Source organism: Gopherus evgoodei, chromosome 20 (genome assembly GCF_007399415.2).
Source record: "Gopherus evgoodei ecotype Sinaloan lineage chromosome 20, rGopEvg1_v1.p, whole genome shotgun sequence".
Taxonomy (NCBI): Eukaryota; Metazoa; Chordata; order Testudines; family Testudinidae; genus Gopherus; species Gopherus evgoodei.
The window spans coordinates 12,367,355-12,389,267 of NC_044341.1; the positions used below are offsets into that span (position 1 = coordinate 12,367,355).

At 39.7% G+C, this 21,913-nt stretch overlaps 1 protein-coding gene across 33 annotated transcripts in view; it reads left to right on the plus strand.

Moving 5' to 3' along the window:
- The window catches only part of EPB41 (erythrocyte membrane protein band 4.1), a 160,593-nt gene that overhangs the window by 89,237 nt on the left and 49,443 nt on the right, over positions 1-21,913 (plus strand). For 13 of the 33 annotated variants that reach the window (XM_030538994.1, XM_030539004.1, XM_030538984.1 and 10 more), the window contains 12 exons: positions 760-978; positions 4,765-4,852; positions 5,429-5,581; positions 6,689-6,786; positions 8,810-8,982; positions 9,921-10,037; positions 11,558-11,683; positions 13,205-13,330; positions 15,156-15,367; positions 18,045-18,101; positions 18,218-18,259; positions 19,092-19,154. In XM_030538994.1, the coding sequence (XP_030394854.1) occupies positions 760-978; positions 4,765-4,852; positions 5,429-5,581; positions 6,689-6,786; positions 8,810-8,982; positions 9,921-10,037; positions 11,558-11,683; positions 13,205-13,330; positions 15,156-15,367; positions 18,045-18,101; positions 18,218-18,259; positions 19,092-19,154 (1,474 nt within the window). The remainder of the gene's footprint in view (positions 1-759; positions 979-4,764; positions 4,853-5,428; positions 5,582-6,688; positions 6,787-8,809; positions 8,983-9,920; positions 10,038-11,557; positions 11,684-13,204; positions 13,331-15,155; positions 15,368-18,044; positions 18,102-18,217; positions 18,260-19,091; positions 19,155-21,913) is intronic. The other 20 variants (XM_030538995.1, XM_030539006.1, XM_030539010.1 and 17 more) reach the window with 18 other exon arrangements.

The following is a 21,913-nucleotide window of genomic DNA, read 5'->3' on the forward strand; positions in this document are numbered from 1 at the left end:
TTAGAGTTATACTATAGGACTGGACAGTCGGCATTGAAGTCTATATGTGCATGATTTTTATCTATGCATCCCTACGTGTACCTTTTAAATGCCTTGAACAAAGTCTGATGTCAGTTATCAAAAGCATCCTCTGCTCCATTTTGAAGGGGGTGATTTTATTTTTAAATCCTATGATCGTTCTTCCTTTCCGACTACTGAGGTGTAGCCCTTATCCTTTGAATGAAGAGGGTGCAGTGACTCTTTTTTCCTTATAAGCCAATACAAACACCACTCCATGCCATTTAGCAACATAAAAAGTGGCCTTCCTCCTCATTTCCTCAGGAGCTTGCGCTCAAAATAAAATGACCACTTTTTTTGTTTCTGTTGCAGGAGTTCTCAACCTTTTTCTTGCTGAGGCCCACCCCAATATGCTATAAAATCAACATGGCCCACCTGTGCCACAGCAACTGGTTTTCTGCATAAAAAAGCCAGGGTTGGCGTCAAGGGGTATCAAGCAGGGTGGTTGCTTGGGACCACATACCACAGGGCCCCCATGAAGCTATGTTGCTCAAGCTTCTTCTTCAGCCCTGTGTGGTGGGGCTCAGGGCCCTGGGCTTCAGCCCCATGTGATGAGGCTTTGGCTTTCTGCCCTGGGCCCCAGCGAGTCTAATGCTGGTCCTGCTTGGCTGACCCCCTGAAACCTGCCCTGGACCCCTGGTTGAGAACCACTGTTCTATTGAACTCTCAGTTAAAATCACATCTTCTGCTTCTTCCCTGTAGGTATTATTTGTGTCTTCAGCTTAGACATGACATTGTTACAGGGCGTCTTCCTTGTTCCTTTGCGACACTGGCCCTGCTGAGTTCTTACACAGTCCAGTCTGAATTGGGAGATTATGACCCAGAGTTACATAGTGCAGATTATGTCAGTGAGTTTAAACTGGCCCCAAACCAGACAAAGGAACTTGAAGAAAAAGTCATGGAACTACATAAAACATACAGGTGAGTGCTGGTATTAAGAGAACTTGTCTGTGCACCACAAAGTAAAAGGTGTACTTAGAATTACAGCCATTTAGTATTTTCCCAAATTCTTTGTTTTTGGTTTTTTCAGGGCCATCAATATCTTTTGTGAGCCTTCAAACAGAACAGTGTGAGAGAGAGAGAGAGTTAGTTTCATAAATGAGTTTTCAGTTCACTAAGAAAATCCATCTGCTTTAAGTAAATAAATAACCTCCAAACAGTTACAGAAAGTCCTTCCAGAATTTATAACCCACTTGCTTTGCATAAACTATCCTGATAGTGCTATGAAGGAATCAGATACTGAGAGAGTCCATAGTTGGTCATGTAATACTAATTACCCCTTGAGACTACTTACTTATAAACTGTAGCCTTTACTGCTTCCTTCCCCTCTCCCCCTCCGCTCACTCCCATTGTTGTCCATTTGTCCACCGTTTGTGTCTTGTCATAATCCTAGACTCTTTGGGGCAGAGGTTGTCTTTGTGTTCTCATTTTACTTTGTTTGTATGGTCTCTAGCACAATGGGACCTCTAGGCACTACTGCAATATAAAGAATAACAAAGGAGTTGGTGAAAACATTGGTGAGTCCAAAACCAGTGAGAATGTTCTGAGAATATCTTGCAGCTGTTGGTTGGTTAGTAAAAGGGTTTTCTTCCTTCCTACTAGAAAAAATAAACTCTTTTTAGAAGAGTTCTGTGAAACTTTAAAAAGTATCTTTAAGAACCCCACTTTTGGAGTCTTTTTAGTCATCACCCTTATGATAGTGGAAGATGGCTTTGATTCCACTTGGAACTGTATAGTGTGCATACTGTTAACTTTATCCTTTGTGTCTCTTCTATTGTTCAGTTATCCTGTGGGGGAGGGGGCCTTGTCTTCCTTTTTGTATGTTAGCATAAGCACCAACACCATATAAAACATTAAAAAGATGTGTCCTCTGCCCGATGGGGTTCATGATCTTAATATACAGAGAGAGCTAGTACAATTGCATTCTACCTCGGTGGAAGGATTTCAGAGTGTAGCAATTTTTCAAATGTATTACTAGGTATATAGCTGCACTTTCAACTTTGTTGGATGATGATATTAAAGGGAATAGACGCATAGACTTTAAGGCCAGAAAGGACCATAATGATCATCTAGTTTGACCTCCTGCACAACGCGGGCCACAGAATCTCACCCACCCACTCCTGTAACAAACCCCTAACCTATGTCTGAGTTATTGAAGTCCTCAAATCGTTGTTTAAAGACCTCAAGGTGCAGAGAATCCTCCAGCAAGTGACCCATGCCCCATGCTGCAGAGGAAGGTGAAAAACCTTCAGAGCCTCTGCCAATCTGCCCTGGAGGAAAATTCCTTCCCGACCCCAAATATGGCGGTCAGTTAACCCTGAGCATGTGGGCCAGACTCACCAGCCAGCACCCAGGAAAGAATGCTTTGTAGTAACTTGGATCCCACCCTATCTAACATCCCATCACAGGCCAATGGTCATATTTACTGCTAATAATCAAAGATCAATTAATTGCCAAAATTAGGCTATCCCGTCATACCATCTCCTCCATAAACTTATCAAGTTTAGTCTTGAAGCCAGATATGTCTTTTGACCCCATAGGAATGAACTTTTCCTATAACCTAATATTTGTGAAAGGTTTCTTTATCCCTCTGTGACTACCTTTTCATACTGGTGGATCTCTCTTGAGCAGCTCTTGTATCAGGTTAGAGGATCATAATAACTAAACTAAAACTTTTTTTTTCTTTTTGAAAAAGAAATGCTATCCTATATTGTGCATATTTACGCTAATATACTGACATGTTCAACTACAGAGACCACACTGAACTGTTTATTATCTAGCTCTCTTTGCACTTTTTAAGGAGCCTACCGCCATGATACGTAAGTATTGTACAATCTGAAAGAGGGGTGCAAGTGTCGGTGGTTTTAAGAGAAGAAAGAAAACGCCATAAAACACTGAGCATGAGCCCAAGCCCTTGTGTGAGACTTGAACCTGCAGTCTCTCTTGACTACCCCAAAGCTGTGAGTTGAGCCACAGTAATGCCTATAGTATCAGAGAGGTAGCTGTGTTAGTCTGGATCTGTAAAAAGTGACAAAGCGTCCCGTGGCACCTTATAGACTAACAGATGTATTGTAGGATAAGCTTTCATGGGTGAAGACGAAAGCTTCTGTGTCTGACGAAGTGGGGATTCACCCATGAAAGCTTATGCTCCAATCTGTCTGTTAGTCTATAAGGTGCCATGGGACTCTTTATCGCTTTTTAGTAATGCCTATAGTGGACTTCAGTACAAGGGTGATACCAAAGCTATAATGAACACCTCAAACTCTCACTGTCAGATGAATATTTTAAACTGATTTCTCTACATTTGTATGAGGGTGAGAGGCATGCGGAAGATAAGCTTGTCAGTTGCTCAGTATCTTCCTTTGACTTCAGGTTATAAAGTACTATTTGTGATAGAACAGGCAACTGACATCGCTGAATTATTTTTTTTGTCTGTTTTATTCTCTTAAAAGAGCCAGTGAAGATATAGCATTTTGTTTAAAACAAAATTATTAAAAGTTAACCTGAATAACATGGCTATATCTAAATTTGTAGCATTATATAGCCTCCTTCTTATAGATGAATTCATTAATATTGGATGATGTTCTGAGAACTTTAAACAACAGATGATTTTTAGGTAAAGAATTTGCACATAAAATGTTCTTAGTGCTATTGCCGTTTTATCTGAACTATAAAGGGTTTGTGTTTAGGAGATGAATGTTGACCTTGTTGTTCCACTTAAAATGGGCTGTTGTTGCCATATTCATCCTTTTTATTCCCGTTGATCTGTATTGTATCATGCCTGCATAAGAAACAACACTAGGATTTACAGTTTACATAAAATGTAAAGTGCTTTGTAAGTTAGCTATCAAAGCAGCAAACAAAACTAAATGTATATAAATGAGTACTGTCCCAATATAGCATTTGGACATCTCTTGCACAGTAGAAGCCTATTACCAGAGATACTTCAACAACACTGAAAATAGCCCCATTATCAGGATGCTTCTGTTATCCAGAGTTGCATTGTATGGCCTTTCCTATGGACAGAACACTATCTAGTCCCAGAAAATGTCTTATTTATCTAGCCTGCTCCTAGTAGCAGTCTCCTATTAAGTGATTTCAACTTCCCTGGCATTTAATTCTCAGAACAATAGCTGGATTCTGAAAAGTATTGAGTGGGTGCCACAGTTTGCTGTTTGGCTTCAGTAGATTTAATTTGTTCACCTTTTTTGCAAATGAAGTTGGCTATTTACGAATCATGGCACTGATTCTCTACTGTGGTGCTTTCCTTTTTCAGTCCGTTTACTAGGGTGACCATGTTTCCCAAAGGGAAAACGGACATTGTGTGGGGCTCACCGAAGCCCCTTCTTGTGTGCAGGGCTGGCCCAAGCCACTCGCTTCCCCTTCCCCCCCCCCCAACATTCCTTCATGCCCCACATTTTTGGCAAAACTGGACAAATTGGACAAATGTCCAGTTTTGCCGAAATATTAGGGCGCCCAGAACATGGCTTAAAAAGTGGACTGTCCCGGCCAAAATAGGACATATGGTCATCCTAGGTACTTCAGAGGCATAAGATGTTGAGGAATTATCATAGAATAAATATGAAGCAAACCAAGGCTCAGCAATTCTTTTGCTAAATAGAAGATTACTGTCTATTCCTTTTAAACTAATCATTATTATAAATAATAGTCAATTCTTTCTTTTTTTTTCTACATAACCTTCTTTAGATCCATGACTCCAGCCCAAGCAGACCTTGAATTTCTTGAGAATGCAAAAAAGCTATCTATGTATGGAGTTGACCTTCACCAAGCCAAGGTAAGAGATTTTTGTTGTTGGAGTAGGTTGTGGCCCACAGGTTCCTTATTTCAAGAGCCCTGATCAAAGATGTAGGCAGGCAGGCATCCATCTTTGCAGAAATGCAAGCATATAATAGATATGTTGTAAGCATTAGTGCAAGCTTTATAAAAAGGAAGTTACGCTTCCTGATTTGCTTCTCTGTGTATTATAGAGAGCTCTTTATAAACCTACCAGTGTAGACAAACTCTTAATCTGAAGAATTTAAACTAATGTTTGATCCTGAAAAGTAATCCACTCTCAGAATTCTGATAAATACAGTATAAACTCTAAAAGATCAGACACAAACTTTGAGCAGATGGGGTTGGAAAAGAGATCAATAGAAGGAAGCAGGTTTTAAGGAGAGATATGAAGGAAAGTAAAATTGGCCCTTGGCGCGTAGGAAGTTGGAAGCTGTTCAAACATGCAGGACAAATGAATTCAACAGCTATTTAGGAAAAGCCGAAAGGAGTGTATAGAGAAAATGCTGGGTGATCAGTTGCTGGAACTTGTAACTCCAACAGTGCTGTAGGTATAAACATGTATTAACTTTCTTAGGACTTGGAGGGAGTTGACATCATTCTGGGAGTCTGTTCCAGTGGCCTTCTCGTCTATAAAGATAAACTGAGAATCAACCGCTTTCCTTGGCCCAAAGTGCTGAAGATTTCCTACAAACGCAGCAGCTTCTTCATTAAGATCCGGCCAGGGGAGGTACATTGCCAGTTTATCTTCTGCTTTTGTCCTGTATTGTCATAAAACATTTTCTAATTAGTGTTTGTTCTTGTTTGCATAAAGAACAGAAAAATGCTGTGAATATTTAAAGTTGTTTCCATAGTTGCAGTAGTACAATTGGTTTTTCATTTTAAATTATACCTTATTTCCTGTCTTATTTGGCTTTGTAGTAGATTCAATTTATAATGTAAAACTAAAATATTTGAGCCTATAAAATTACATTTGAATTATAAATTACATAGTAGTTAGCTCCACCTATTTGTAGAGTATGGTATTCTGCTGTTGAACATATTCTCATTGGAATAATACAAGCACATAACAGATCTTTGTTGCAGAAATACAGATATAAACAAAATATTTCACCATAACCAAAATGAAGCAAAATGTTTGATTTTTCTGATAGTACTTGGAAACATAACTTTAATGAGGAGAGCAGAAGATTCTGTGGTAGACATTTTTTTTCTTGCTGTGGAAAGCAAGTAGCTATTCATTTCATAGGACCTTAGATGACCATTCATAATTCAGAATGTTGTACTTTTATCAATTGTCAAAGTATGTAGCAACATGGTGTATGAGGGGGCTGGATCATGCTGTTTCGACTTGTACATGGATCTCCTTCCTATGTGGAAAGAGGAATGGAGTGGCCTCTGCTGCATTGTTTTATCCCCACCTTGTTGGGGCCAGCATAAATGGAAGCAGACAATGAGTAGGGAAGCCAGGGGAGACACGTTTCCCCCCACCCAGGGAAAATACGCCTAGAAACGTAATATAGTTGCAGACCACGTTTTCATTTCTGTGCTGGAAAATCCCTTTTAAAGGGGATCCCAGAGCTGCTGCAGAGAAATATAGGCTCCATATAGAAGGGCCTACGCCTTCTTGCAGATGCCTGGGTATGTTCATATATATCTACAGGGTTTGTGGACCAAACCCTCATCTCTACAGTGGAAGAATGGCGAGAAAGTTCTGTGAGGGGAATTTTGGAATTGCTTGCCTGGGTTTTACCTGGGTATGTTCCATGTAGTGATGTTCTTTTGCATACGTCACTTGTAGCTATAATAAAATAATCTGTATTGCAATTTTCCATAGCAAGAACAATATGAAAGTACCATTGGATTCAAACTACCTAGTTATCGGGCAGCTAAGAAACTGTGGAAAGTCTGTGTTGAACATCACACTTTTTTCAGGTATGTCTTGCTTAAAATTGTGTGTAAAAACAAAAGAAAACAAACCTCTTTATTAAATATAGTGGGTTTTAAAAAGTGATACTAATTTCAAGTCTCAGTTTTTGTAATTCGTTTGCTGATAGATATGTCTGACTCTCCTCCATAGTGATTTAAGGTAATAAGGCCTGTTAAGAGTAAAAAGTGTGTATGGAGACAGACATTTATTTTAGTGTTCCTAAAATAAATCAAGCTAGCAAATGAATGTTTAACCATCAAGAACATAACATAGGAGATCCATCAAAATACAGAGATCTTGAAGTAAGGCACTGAAAGCATAACATCTTTATCTAAATGCCATAAGAGAATGAGAATAAAGAAGTGTTTGGCAAATATTTAACACCGATATTGGTTATTTTATCTGGTATCTCTGTCAGGTGGTGATCTATATTTACCTCTAAATGGTTTCTTTTTATTAAGAGATTATTGAATAAAATAGAGGCTGAGATTGAGAGAACCAGTGACAGAGTTTCATGAGAGCTAAGGATGTCAAGGTTTGTAGAAAGATGCTTATTGCGGTGCTGTCATGCACTGTGTTTTGGTATCCACTTTGCAGTGTTATTGTATCAGAAAGTGCCTCTCAGCTTTGGGAGTTTGAGGTGCAGGTACTGATATGATAAAGGTCAAGAAAAAATTATTGATAATAGGACCTTATACAACTTCAGATTAACTGCTGTGCTAAAGAAATAACATAAGGTGCTTCACACGAGTCTTTTGGTTTGAAAAATGGTTGCTGGATAGTAAATATGTTACTCTCCCATGTTAATAATCTAAGGGCCATTCCTTACTCCCTAAAGCTTTTTCTTAGAAATCTAAATGTTTATATTTTTGGTTAATATAGAAACATTGCAGGGGTTTGGGTGCCTAGGGAGTGGAGCTTGATGGGTTGGGGATCCAGGTGCAGCTGCTTGGGGGATCAGTGAGGTGGGGTTTGGGTTTATGGGCCTAACTAGAGGGGTCCAAGTATAGGGGGGTAGGGCTTGTCAGGATGAGGGTTCAATGGGTCTGCTTAGCGGGGGAGCCTCAGCTGCTGCTGAGGGGATGCTGCATGCCAGGCTCTGGCTTCCCCTCCCCCATGATTCTCCTATCTCCATCCCCCGTCTCACATTCCCCACCCCCTGCCCTATTCCACACCCCCTTCCTTCCACATTGCCTCTTCCCCTTACCCCCTTCACCCCCCCTTTCCCTCATTTCCCACCCCACCGAGAGCACTCAATGCTGCACAGAAAACAGGAAGGCTCCCAGCACACAGAAGGGCAGCACAACTTGCACCAGGGCTCAGGAGGCGGCGTTCAGCTGCAGAGTCTGGGGAGCAGACATGCAGCCTCCTTGAGCTAGGCAGATCTGTGCTTGCAGAAATGGGGGGGGGAGTGGCATGTAATGCTGTGTGCCCACCCATGCCTGGACTCTGGGGGGGTAGAGGCACTCCTGCCCCAAGCTGCACTCCTGGTCCCCCCTGTGCCCCAGCTTCCCTGTTTTTTTTCTACAGAGAAGCACAGGAATTCTGCTATGGTGGCAGGTGCACAGTCATGCAGAATCGCCCCAGGCGTATGTTATGTTAAGCAGCGGCGGCTCCAGGCACCAGCCACCAGTGCTTCAAGTGCTTGCCTGGGTTGGCAAGCTGTGGGGGGCACCCTGCTGGTCCCTGCAAGGGCCCTTCGGCGGCTTGCCTGCGGGAGGTCCACCGGTCTCACAGATTCAGCGGCAATTTGGCAGCAGGTACACCAAAGCTGCGAGACTGGTGGACCTCCTGCAGGCGCGCCACCGAATCCGCGGGACCGGTGACCTCCTGCAGGCAAGCCGCCAAAGGCTGCCTGAGTGCCGTGCTTGGGGCGGCAAAAAAGCTAGAGCCGCCACTGATGTTAAGAGATCATTTAGAAAAATATATTCAGTTTTTCCACTCCCCCACCCCCTATCTCTTTAATTTCTTTCTATATAATATGAGTGATTTAATGGTATAAAACTAAAGTACATGTGTACCTTTCAGGCTAACTTCCCCTGAAGCACTTCCCAAGAGGAGATTCCTGGCACTGGGCTCTAAATTCCATTATAGTGGACGGACGCAGGCCCAGACAAGACAAGCTAGTGCCTTGATTGACAGACCTGCTCCACAGTTTGAACGAACAGCAAGTAAACGGGCATCTAGAAGCCTTGATGGAGGTGAGTGAAGTTTCATTACCTTATTGTAAGGTTTCCATACATGAAACCCATCCCATATTTCTTTCTATTGAAAATCACCCTGTAGGCTTAGGCTTCATACCTTTTTTTATTATTATTAATAATAATAATAATAATTAATTATTTAGCTTAGCTAAAGAAGAAAGCTGATGTAAAGAGCCTGAAACTGAGACAGTGCCTGGAATATATTTCTAGACACTTAGTTGTTGTGAGGCAGTTCATTTTGTTAATTTTAGTTCATTAAAAATAGTCAATTCTGATTCAAAATTTGTGGGCAGAAAAAAATTGTAGAGAGAAATAAATTGGTTTGTTATAAAGCTCATAAATGACAGTGGGGTGACATTTCACAGAACTGTCAAATAAGATAAGCAAAAAAGAATGTTGTGATTTAAATCCTGAAGACTGACCCTATTCCTACAGTCTGTTGAAACAGATTTCTTTTATTATATGCTGAAGCAGCACCCATTCTCCCCAAGACTCCTTTTTTAGTTTTGAAAGAAACTCAAGTCGTGAGAAAATGCCATAAAACACTTCACTAAAAAGTCTGTACCTGCTTGTCCTGTTACCACCAAAAGCTAAAAGAAAAATAGTACATTTTAACTTTGATGTAGTAGTTTTCAAAAACTACCATAGATCTAGCTTTGGATCACCATAGTACATCTGGGATCCAAGTGGTGGTACTTGTTTTGTACTGCTAATAAGTTTTTAAACTTCATCAATGGTGTTGGCGTGATGTTCATTTCAAACTCTATGGGCAAGTACCATAGGAGAAGAGAGAGTTCCACTTTTACTAATCTTGTGCTTTAATATCAGACCTTGAAAATAAAAACAACAAATTAATGCTTCTGTCCGAATTGAAGTCTGCAGCCTTTGCTATATGCTACATGAGTAGTTTGTTAACATGTGCACAATTTCTTCAGCTAAACATGCATCTCAAAAAATTGAGGTCAGACCTATATTGGAGGAGAAGCAGGAGGATGTGGTGATGGTTGAGATTCCAGAATCAAAACCTGTGGAACAGTTCGGAGAGAAGCCAGGTATAGCTGTGGTGGCTATGACTCTCTGCAGTGCCTTTTCTATCCTTTCCTTTTTTATGCTTGTTCTTGATCTCTCTGAAATGTTTCACAAATTTTGGCCTTTTTCTTCATTTCTTTGCAAGATGTGTCTTTATAGTCAGGCAGCCAGAATGGGTTTATGTCCTTAAGTGTGGAGAAATGTTGGAATAGAATTGCTTGATTACACTTTTTAGACATGTATGCAGTGTAGTTGTGGCTGTCAGTCCCAGGAGATTAGAGAGAAAAGGTGGATGAGGTAATATCTTTTATTTGACCAACTTCTGTTGGTCAGAGACACAAGCTTTCGAGCCACACAGAGCTTTTCTTCAGGTCTGGTAAAAGTACTCTGAACATCACAGCTAAATGCAAGGTGGAACATACTGTTTTCTAAGCGATCATTCAAGGTAAAAAGAGGCCTGTTAATATCTCTGCAGTGATAGGGCAAAAAGAGGGGGTTAGTGGGATACAGATGGTTGTAAATAAATCCAGCAGACTTTTAGACAGAAACTCTGTGCACAGACGGAGAGATTTACATTTCAAATAAGACTATATTTTAAATTTGTGTACTTTGTAAATGATAGATTAAAAATGTGGAATATTGTTTTTGTGATCCTAAAACATCTGCTTTAAAACTCGTTTTGGATTTCATCTTAGAGGTTGCTGGCCTTTTTTTTTTTTTTTTTTTTTTTAAATCTTGTTAAATACGTTTTGTAGTTCACGACATCTTGGGGAGCCATCTTTTGTAGAGCCTAGATTTCTTAGGACATGTTTATTATTTGTTACAACAGTATCTTGGTGACTTCTTGGCAAGGAAGCTGAGATGTGTATAAATTTTGTATATTATTTAGGACAAATTTGTGTATTATACCAGTGTTGTTATCTGAGATCTGCTCTGTTTGCTACTTCTCTAATAATGAAAGGAAACTCATGATGAATGCTTACTGGTGCATAATTCTGTCCAGCCAGCATCCTCCATATCTGTGTTTGAGTAGAGTCCCATTCTTCCACTCCACCACAATTCACTATAGAAACCTTGTTTTGTAGCCATAATGTTTCTGTCCAAAAAGAGAGAGAGAGGCCCATCAATACTTTTCTTAAGATGGAGACTGACACAGGCCAGTCATTCCCATCTTCTTCCACACCGAAGTGACATCTGCCTGCGCAAGTGTTGCCAGCTCCGGCTGGCTTGAGAAGTCAGAGATAGATACTGTAGATCAACCCAGGCCTCCCACAAGGCACTGCAAAGGACTAGCAACTAAGACACCAGGACACAATTCTGATTGTTCTGGTATGCAGTTGCAACGCAGGGTTATACTAAAGATCTAACTCCTAGAGCGCTTAAAACAGGCAATTTTAATGTGTTGGCCGTCCCGTCCCCCCCAATGTAGACATAGGCTGTCCTTAAGAGGTGAGTCCCCATTGACCCTAACCTCACCATTAGTGACTGTTACTTCCATGCAGTCTTCCATTTGGTATATTAATGCATTCGTAACTTCTTCTAGCCAAACATACTTTTGAAAATATTGAGATGAAACCAATAGCAGAAGAAGAGGAAGAGGAGAAAGAGGAGGTGTTTAAGGTTACTGTTCCAGAATCAAAATTAATGGAACCGTTTCAAAAACAGCCAGGTACAGCTGTGATGGCTTCTCATACAGTCATGCTAACATCACCTCCTACAGTACTTACACCTGCTTTTACACAGCTTATTTGTTATGTATGAGCAGCGTTATGGATTGCCAGCGTTAAAGGTGCTGAAATACTATAGAATATGGCTAGAATTTTTGGGGTGGTACTAACTCAATTAAAACCAGAGTAAACATGGCAAGTACCTTGAATCATAATGCTACATCAAACGTAGTTATGAACCAGACAACTTTAGGGGGGTGGGGAGACATAAAAAACATATATTTTTACAGCAGTGGTTCAGCAGTTCCATTGGTACATGCACTGTGATACATACAGATGGCAGTCTCCAAAGGTGGTGTACTTGCTGGAAGTGCTGCAGTGTTGTCACTTTCATAGGCATGTGTGTCATGAATCCTACTAGCAGTATACAAAGTCTAGAATTGTTCAAGTTGTGCTCTCCCTGACCTATGGCCGCTGTTGTGCTACACAGTTTGAGGAGTTAGATTGCAACCTCCTTTTTTCATTGCATTGTTCTTGGTGGCTATTCACTAGTGATTCAGCCTCCCCTGGAGTCAGTTGCTCTTTCCAAGCCATTCCATTACTTCAAATAAACCTCCATTTGTCTTAAAGGCAGATTTTATTGGCAAATTACAAAAGTTGGAGACCAACCTAATGTAATAAAATAAAATGTAAAATAAGTAGAAATATCTCCTACTTGGATACTGTAGAAAGGGTTGATTAAACTAGTAAACTAGCTCTGTGATAAATTACAGAATATCCAGGTATTACCTACTGCAGTGTGTCAGGCAAAACTAGTTTCTCAGAGCCTTGCACTTCCAACCTGCCAGCTATGTCTGGATCACATGGTCCACAGTTTTGTACATCAGCAGAGTTTCTTCTTCCCTTTGTAGGGAAATCATTCCTTTGTTCTCCCATCAACCAGTCTTTGCAAGGTACCCATTCCCTCCACTCTTTGATCCCATCACATGCACCTCTGTGGGTCACAGTAGTGGCTTAATACACCTCCAAAACCATGCACATGGCTATTGCCCAGTTGTAACGATTTCTCCACCTAGCTCTGTTGAGATGGACTTTTGTGAACATGTTGCCTCCTAGGCATTGAATCCGTGCACACCTGACAGTTAATTGTTTGTTTCCTTTCTCAGCCTGACCACTCTCATAGTACGTGGTTCTTCATTATTATCCATAACAAGCTGTCCCTCTATAGCGGATATTATGCTAGGTACAGAAATACATTTTAAGTATAATCTCGTAATCAGAGTAATTAGTATTTGATACATCAGATAAGTAATTATAGGCTGCCAAAGGAAACTATGAATTTTGTTTTCTCTCCCCCTGTGCTCTTATCCCAAAGCATCAAAAAATTAGTATCATAATTCTGCGTGCTGATATTCAGACAAGGTTCCTGAAGAGAGATTGTTCTTGCAAGCTTGCTCTTGATAACTTCTCTTTTTCCATGCCGTCTTTGAGGTGGCATTTTAATGAATGCATAATTTTTTTAGTTATACATGTCCTTGAAAATATTGAGATACGCCCAATAGACAAAGATGAGGAGGAGGAGAAAGTGATGATGATGAAAGATCTAGAACTAGAACTCAAATTTCTGGAACCAGTCCAAAAGGAGTCAGGTACAGTTGTGATGGCTTCTCACACCCGTGTGGTTTACTTTTCCTTCTACTAAGACTGACTCTTTTGCTATCTCACAGCTACCACGTACAATTTCTCCCATGTTTGTTGTCACTTCTGCAGTACAAGCAGTGTCAAGGCAGTGGTGCTAGATGAGATTGTGCCAAAAGGATGCCAGGTCAATACTAGGCACTTATTGATGTGTAGGAGAAGTGTTTTTTGAGATGTGATATCTTGGATTAATATGTAACAGTGTGAAAATTAAGTAAACTTCAGTATCAACAAATTTGTGCCCTTGATTACCAGTAATTGTTTGCAGTTTTCTTGCATTTTTCTCTTGGTTTGCTATTTGTGTTGGTCAAATACATACAGTATTTCTGTCTATTTTATTTTATAGACAAAGACAAAAAGCATTTTAATATCTTTTTGAATGATAGGCAAAACAGGGATTAGAGGATATTTAAACATACAGACTATGATTCTTAAATCTGAAAATTTCTGATGTCTTGGGTCTAGCTGGGTGAACCGTAGTAAATTAGTATTAGCTTGGACAAAGTATCGAGTGTGTACTGTCCTATTTGAGCCATAGGCCCAGAAACTAAGGGTGTGGAGGGGTGCTGCAGCACCCCCAGGTTTTAGGTGGGGCTCAGCTCCTGGCCCCACACATGGGCTGCGAGCCCCGGGTCCCAGCTGCCGGCCCTAACCTCAGCCCCCTTTCCTCTGTCTTGGTCCTGTTCTCCTGGAGGCATGGCTCTGCTCCTGGCCCCAGCTCAGGGGAAGGGGGAAGAGGCGCAGAGGGGGGGTAAGAGGGCTGGCTTTCAGCACCCCCACTGTTAAAAATGTTCCAGCACCCCTGATTTGAACCAGTAATTGACTTCATGAATATGAGCTTCTGTCAAACTGAATTTATTATTTCAGATAATGGGAAGAAGTTTAATTTGACAACCATAAAAATGAATAGGCTATTGTGGGTATAGAAATTGCTTAGTGAATTGTCTGGGGCTTGCTTTGACATAAAGGATCAGTTTGGCCACCTATTCCTAAATGTAAGGATTTTTAGAAACTTGATTGCTCAGAAGCTAGAATTGGGGAAGGAAGAAGTTTGGTGAGTTTTGCATATACCTGATGCTTGTATGTGAGGCATGCTTCTGTTGACAGACTCGTGTTTGAAGCCTATATGTTCAGTGCTGCACCTTTCACCAACTGGGAAATGATGGGCATCGTTTCTCATCAGTGACTCTTCTTGTGGCAGGGAAAATCATCTGACCTAAAAAGTAGAAGTCTGCTTTGGAAGCCAACTCGAGACTGCTGCTTGTCTGTAAAGTTTTATAACGAAATACCTAGTGATTTTTAATTGGTCAAAAGAAAATGCATAAATCTGATCCAGAGATGGTGAGGAGATGGAGAATCTCAATGTCTGATTCAAAAACTTCTAAAGTTTCTGTTTGGGGACTTCATGGTACAGTTAATACAAATGATCACAGTTATAAATGTTTGTACTTTAAAGGTTTAATAGTGATGAACTTATATGAATGGTGTTTGAAAGATCCAGAAACTCCTTGCAGGGTCACAAGTAAATTAGTATTTCTGGTGTGGCTTCTTTGCAGAGTGTAAGCTTGCTTTTTAACTTTCTATACAATGCCTGTTGTTAAAACTATAAGGAAAATATCCTCCACCTTTCTGTACTAAATGCACAAGCTGCTTTATCCCCCCTCCCCTTTTTTTTTTTCTCTTTAAACTACAGTGCTCTAATCTGGGAAGATTTTCCTAGGGATCTGGAATCATTATGCATTTTGAATCTTGCCTTGACTCTTTTTTCCTGTTCAGCAGTAGCGGTAGTTACACCTGACCGAAGCCCACAGCCCACCTCTGCACCAGCCGTTGCTCAGAGACATATTGAACCTACCCCACCAGCTGCATCAGATACCAAGGAAATAGTAGTAGTCTCTAAAGTGGAGAAGGAAGCTGTGGAAACTGAGGGAAAGCATGAAGAAATGCTACCCGAGAAGGTGAAGATGGAACCATCTGAAGTGGCCAAGGTACCCTAGCCTTAGAATTACCATAAAGTGTTTATTTGTGAGGACTGCAAGTGGTTTTTGCTTTATATGGAATGCTAGCTCTAAAATGGCCTCCAATGGCAATGTTGCATTATATGGGAAGGGGTAGAGAGGTATCTCATCCCTGTATAGTCAGTGGACTGGGAATGGGATCCCCTCTAGCTAGTTGGTTGTGATTCCAGAGAATACCTTTCCTGAACTTCAAGATACCACAAAAAATGCTACAGTGCATGTCACAATTTTCATGTCTTAATTGTACCTAGGGCAGAACTTTTTTTCAGGGATGGTCTTAAACAAATTCGGTGTTACCCTTTGATCAGCTTAAAATGGTATGTTCTGCTGAGAATTAACTCCATGTACAACTGAATTTGTTCTTGTTAACTAGTAATGCTCTTTACTTCAGTTGAATTGCTCCTGATGTACACCATGTGAGAGAAGAATTGGGCCCAGAGTCTTCCAGCATTTATAGTGTAAAGTGTTGTTTTAATTGATTTGTTTTCCCTGGAGAGCTGTTAATGGACTTCTGACAGGCTGGCAGCTGGACTAAAATGTTGATTTATGACTGTTCAAACACTGTTTAGAGACTGTGTGTTGAATATACTATTAAATGGGACTACTTAAAAATTGGAAAGTGAAAATATCTGGTTCTTCTGTGAGTATTTTGTCTAAAATATAGATAGATAAAAATATAAGGCAGAATAGTATATGAAGAGGTGTTTCAACATTATTATTTTAAAGTTTATTTTGAGAGAGGGTGTGGATTGTGGAGAAAGGGTAGATAACTTAAGATTGCTTCCTGTCACTCTGAATATTGTACATTCTGTTTTCCCCATTTTTTGTTGGGAGTCAAACTCTTCTTGTAATTACATCATATAGAGAGCAAGTCATGTGTGGTAGATGTAGTTGTATTCCATGGGAGATCAGTATGTATAAAATAAGCACTTGAGGCACAAGGGAAGAGACAGTGCAATATCCTCACCACCCCCCCAGACAAGCCAAGAAATCTTTATTTTCAGTCTTCAAGGAATCTCTGTAGGGATATTAAGAATTCCTGTTGGTTGGACAAAACTGGTGGCAATCCGGAAACATAGGGCCAAATTTGGACCTGGTTACATCTGGCCAATCTCTGACTCTAATGAAGTTGCATCCACTTAAAACTGGTGAATTTGACCCTTCAAAACCACAATTCAGAACCATAATCACAGTGTCACATTTTCATTGTGTGTTAACCACTTTGTAGCTTCCTTAACATACAGTACTAAGTGTATTTCTTTTGATATATAGGTGCCTCTCTTCCTTGCATAGTCTACTTGCTATATATCTCTGTATATAAAAACACACATGAGAGGTGAACAAATCAATTAGTCAACAGGACCTTCTATATGATTAATGAAACACAACTTTTGGTAACCCACACTTAGACTGATGACACCACAGTTTAAAATTGTCAATGGCTGTACACCATTGCCAAATAGTTAAGAGCTCTGAACTTTTTGTCATAAGGCGTGGAGCAGGAGCGCTGCGTCACTGAGGATGAGTGCCAAAGACTAATAGAGTCTTGCAGATAATTGAAACATTGTAAAACAGGTTAATGCCACACAATGGTTGTGTTTAAAATAATTCCATTCACCCAGTCCCTCATTTATCTGACAGATTTTTCAAGTAGTTACAATATTAGGTTTACTTTGCGCTTAGTGTAGAAAGAATTCTTGTAAAATCCTGTAGACTCTAGAAGCTCCTAAACTGCTCCAAAATTGAATCTAGTCTTGGGTTAATCACCTGTTTCTTTATCCTTGCATATATAACTATTTTTGCCTTGTGACCACCAATCTTTGTGATGTTTCCTGTATTTATACTTTATCCCATTTCAACATTCTTCCTGCATTATGGTGGTGGTGGTATTGCTATTTCAACAGGCCCATCAAGGTAATCTTTCCAAAGTTACTTCAGTGATAGGCTAGCAGGCAATGCAGTTTTATTTGAATGATTCTTGGTCTTTATCCTGCCCATCAAATGTAAGCATGCTATCTCTGTTACAGCCTGGATTGCCTATGTGAATTGGATGAATTCAATTCCTTTTAACTTTTAAAAAGCTTTGAAAATATTGGTTCTTAGCTCCACAGTTATGTGGAATGAAAGACTCGGATCCAGTGCTACTGGTAGGTCAATTGGCTGACAAATGTAAATACATACTTATAGACGTGTATGGCCTGTGTTATACAGGGGGTCAGCCTAGATGATCACCATGAAAGAACATCTTTATTTTCTGTCTTTGAAAAGTTATATGTCTATTAATTTGAACATGTCACTTTTGACAGTGATCTCATTGGGGTATCAAATTGTAGATAACCTTTGGAAACATGGGCTTCCAAGTATCCTTAAAACAAAAAGCCTGTCTTTGGTGGAGCTATTAAATAAATGCTCTTGGGGTCTTTTAAAACACTGGTCTCAATTGTACTTTCAGTTTTAGAAACATGATGTTGAACTAACAAATTGTCACTGTTAGTTTTGTTAACTCTCTTCAAAAGACTGCATGTTGATTCCTGCATGTTGCCACATTTCAGAACCAACTTAATATTTCAGCTGTGTTTTGAAACTGAGTGGTTTCCAAAAATCTACTAACAAGAAATGTTTTTACCACTTTATTTCTTATATGTAGGTGGGGAAAACGCACAGCGAGGTCACATTGCCTACCACAAATGGTGACCAGCCCCAGGTTTGTGCTGATAATTATCAGTTAGGTTGTTCACATTTTTTTAAAAAGGTTATAAAATGAAGGTTCAGCATAACTAAATGAACCAACATTTTTTGTTTTTTATCACTGCAAAACAGCAGCCTGCAGAAAAAGAGGAAGAGCCGATCAGAATGAGGAAGGTTAGCCCTTTTACACTTTCACCAAGCAAAATTGCCATATCACTCATGCATACTTAATATATTTAAAAAGACAGTGCTCCAATTTCTTCATGTGCTTTGATTTTTAATCTGCAAGTATCTGTTCCTTGTTTTCAAAATGATTCAGCTTTTTGTCCCAGGGATTGTTAAAGAACTTTTTAGTGAGAAACGTACTCTGTTTCAAATTATGAATTGTGTTTCACAGTTCTGTACAGAAGTAAAGCTAGTAACAAGCACAAGAAAATTGTACATTGAACATTCCAGGAAATGCAAAAACTTACCCATTTATAGTTTTATGGGGTACATGATGGGGAAGATATGTAAAACGCTGAAGGTATTTCAGGTATAAATTGTAGTACACATTTTAATAAAATGCTTTTTAAAGGCTTGGAAGCATTGGAAAAACTATACATACAATACCATTTAATGCAGCACCATACACACTTCATTATCAGGAAGTTGAAAATGTCATAATCTTTGCAAGTCTTCCATAGAAAATGTTGAACACTTATTTGCTGAGAGCAGGATGCCTTTGTTGTAGCGATGCAAATTAGCCAATGGAACTCTGGGAACTGTCTCTTTAAATGAAACTCATTACATTATTCCATTGTTCATGAGCAAGGTCCTCCATTTCTTGGTGGTGACTTTTCTACAAACGTTCTTGTGGTTTATGGCCCATCCCATATTGGCACAATGCTGCACTCCAAACATTTATTTCACTTTTTTATTTGCCAATTTGCGATTCCCGCAAGAACAACATTTTAATTTTTTGTGCTTTTCTTTTTTTTGTTCCCCCTTTCTTTCATTTTCACAGAAAAGATCAAAGAAACTAGATGGTGAAAACATTTATATCAGGCATAGCAATTTAATGTTGGAGGTTTGTATGAACTTGACGCTTATTTCAGTTGCGTTTGCCTGGACCTTCTGCATTCTTTATTGAACTCTTTTTTTCTTCCTCCTCTGCTGCTGAATTTGTTTTTGCATGCTGTTGCATGAAGACTTTAAAAAAAATATGCTTTTGCGCGTCAACAATAAACACGACGATGTGCAGTCATTTCTCCTACCTTTTTTGGTTTTCATTCTGTCATACTTACCAGAAAAATATATGATTGGGATAGTCCTGTGTTAAATCTGTTTCTAGAGTCCTAGTGACTTTATTGCATGTTTTTTTCCTTCAGTCCACAAATAAGAATTTCTACACTGGTAACTCAGAATAACATGAATCACACAGGATGCAAGTATATAGAGAGTGTGTGTCTCTCTCCCTGACTGAGACAAGGAAAAAAAGAGGGGAATGGAGTCAAGGATGAATCACAATTGAGCGCATACAAATGAGACTGACAGTAAAGCTGCAAGCTGTATAAACTGTACAGCAGTCTTGTTCAGCATTCTTCAGAAGGGCTCATGCCACTTTAGGAGGGCTCAAGCCACCATTGCTTGTTCACAATAATGTTAGATGAGACCTTTTTTTGCTTTTCAGAGAACTGCCAATAGAATTTACCATCATTGTTGCTGTAATTTTTCTCTAAAAACTTTCCTGTTCTAATGTGTTCTAGGAAACATACAGGTCTCCTACACTGGAACAAACCAGTGGTCAATAGCAAGTCCCCTAGTGTCTGATTTAATTACTATCCCTAGCGAAGTGTGCCATTGAATACACTTCAGTATGCTACTGCTCAGCTGTCAGTTGTCATGTATTCTGAGGGTGCAAGGTTGTTTTCTGTCATTTCATGCACAGGTGTAGATCTTGGATAGTCAGCTTTAAGATACTGAAACTTAAAATTTAGAGGGCTCACATGCAAACAGGATCTTGAAGACTGGAACGTTCCAATCATATATTTATATATTGTTATGGAAGACACTTTGTAGCTTCTGGTACTGACTTTTTCTCTGTGTTGTGTTTCTATTAACGATTACAGCTTCAGCAGCTGATAGGGGTTTCCTCAGCAGTTGCTTTTGAAAATGAAATGTACTAACTGCCTTTTAAAAAATATTAATTTAAAGCTTTGCGGCTTTTGGTTTCTGATGGCTACAATTTTAAGCTTTTGGACGTCAGTAAAATGGTCAACAGGAGTCATCTACAGTCAGAAAGCAACAAGGATTTCACCCACCATTTGTTTAGGCCATGCATAAGCTAACTGTTTATCTATTCTCAATGAAAATTTATCTTAAATGCTTTTTTCCTGCTAGTGTGGTACTTGGCTCTGGCACACGTATTGTGTACTCCAGTGCACTTCATTTTGCCTCAGCCTCCTCAACATCTTACTGCCTTCTCCTGCCACCCGAAACACTTTTGTTACAGGTGTTCACAGACCCTCAGCTAGAAATGGGCAACCAAAAAGGTTGCGTTGCCTATTGTTTCTTTCTTTTTATTCTGTGTATTTGGCAGATCAGATTAAATCCAGAAGACTGGCTGGCTGAGTGTGGGAAAATGTTCTAGAAAATGTTGTTTTGTTTTTTTGAAAACAGTTACTCCTTCAGATCTTGAACTTCTATGCTTCATAAATTTATAAAAAGGTGGAACAGGAAAAAAGTGTAATTATTAGAGCTCTTCGTTCATTAAAAGAGGCTTACAAAAGCAATTCAAACTTCTATGGGATACATCTTGCTACCTTTAGCTTCCACATTAATACTATTCTGGCAGGGGAAGTCCAAATGTGAACAAAGTACTTCTTACCAGGGGCAGGCTAAACAAGAGGAGTGATCTTTGTGTTCTTTCAATCCAGAGTCAGTGGCAGGGCTCCTCTGCCTATGTTGCTGATTCCAGTTTCTGAGCTTACCATGGAGTCTTCAACAGTCGTTTTCATGCTTTTTCTAACTAGCTAGCAGGCATTCATCCCATGTTTTCATGTGGGACAAAAGCTGAAACTATTGGTTCTCCATGGATAGGCCAAAAGAGAGAACTATATTAATGAAGCACCCTTTTATCTCTGCTAGCTGAAGGCAGTCTGTCTTTGGTAAGCTTGCAGGGTCGCGGGACTGGGTGACCAGACAGAGTAGGCTCTTTTAGCAGGTATTAATTTAAAGCAAATGCAAGCAATCTAGTCTTGTGTAAGTAAGTGACTTAGTAGGTTGAAAAATAATTGAATGTATAGAGAATGGAATCTGCAAAATCAAATATGCCATTTTTGCACTGTCTTGAAATGTCTTTCATTAAAATAGGCTTAAGCTTATTTTATTCAAAAGGCTTTGTTTTAAACAAACTCTGTTTTTACTTGCAAGGCGAGGCTGTTTTTCAATGAGAGAGTTGAATTGTGGACTTGTGTTGAAGTCTGTGCATTTATGCTGTAACCTGGCATCACAGAATAGAGAGTTAACATTTTCCATACCCATATTGTTTTAGCTTGAGTGCACTGGTTACTCTGACATGAAGTAGATGCTCAGTTAGTTTTAGGAGTCGTTTTCTCCTCTCACATTTTGTTCACTAGTGTGAAACCACTGGTGTATAGTTCCTGGAAAGAATGAGCTGTGAGCAAAGAAGGTTATGAGGTTGCTTTTTAAAGATAATTTGATATGGGAGGGGAAGAAGTGGAAACTAGAAACAAACTCTTAAGAATGTTAACAGCATCTGTGAGCTGCCCTTAGCTATTCAGGGTTAATGGAAGAGCAACAAAAGAGGAAAACATGCAGTGAAGG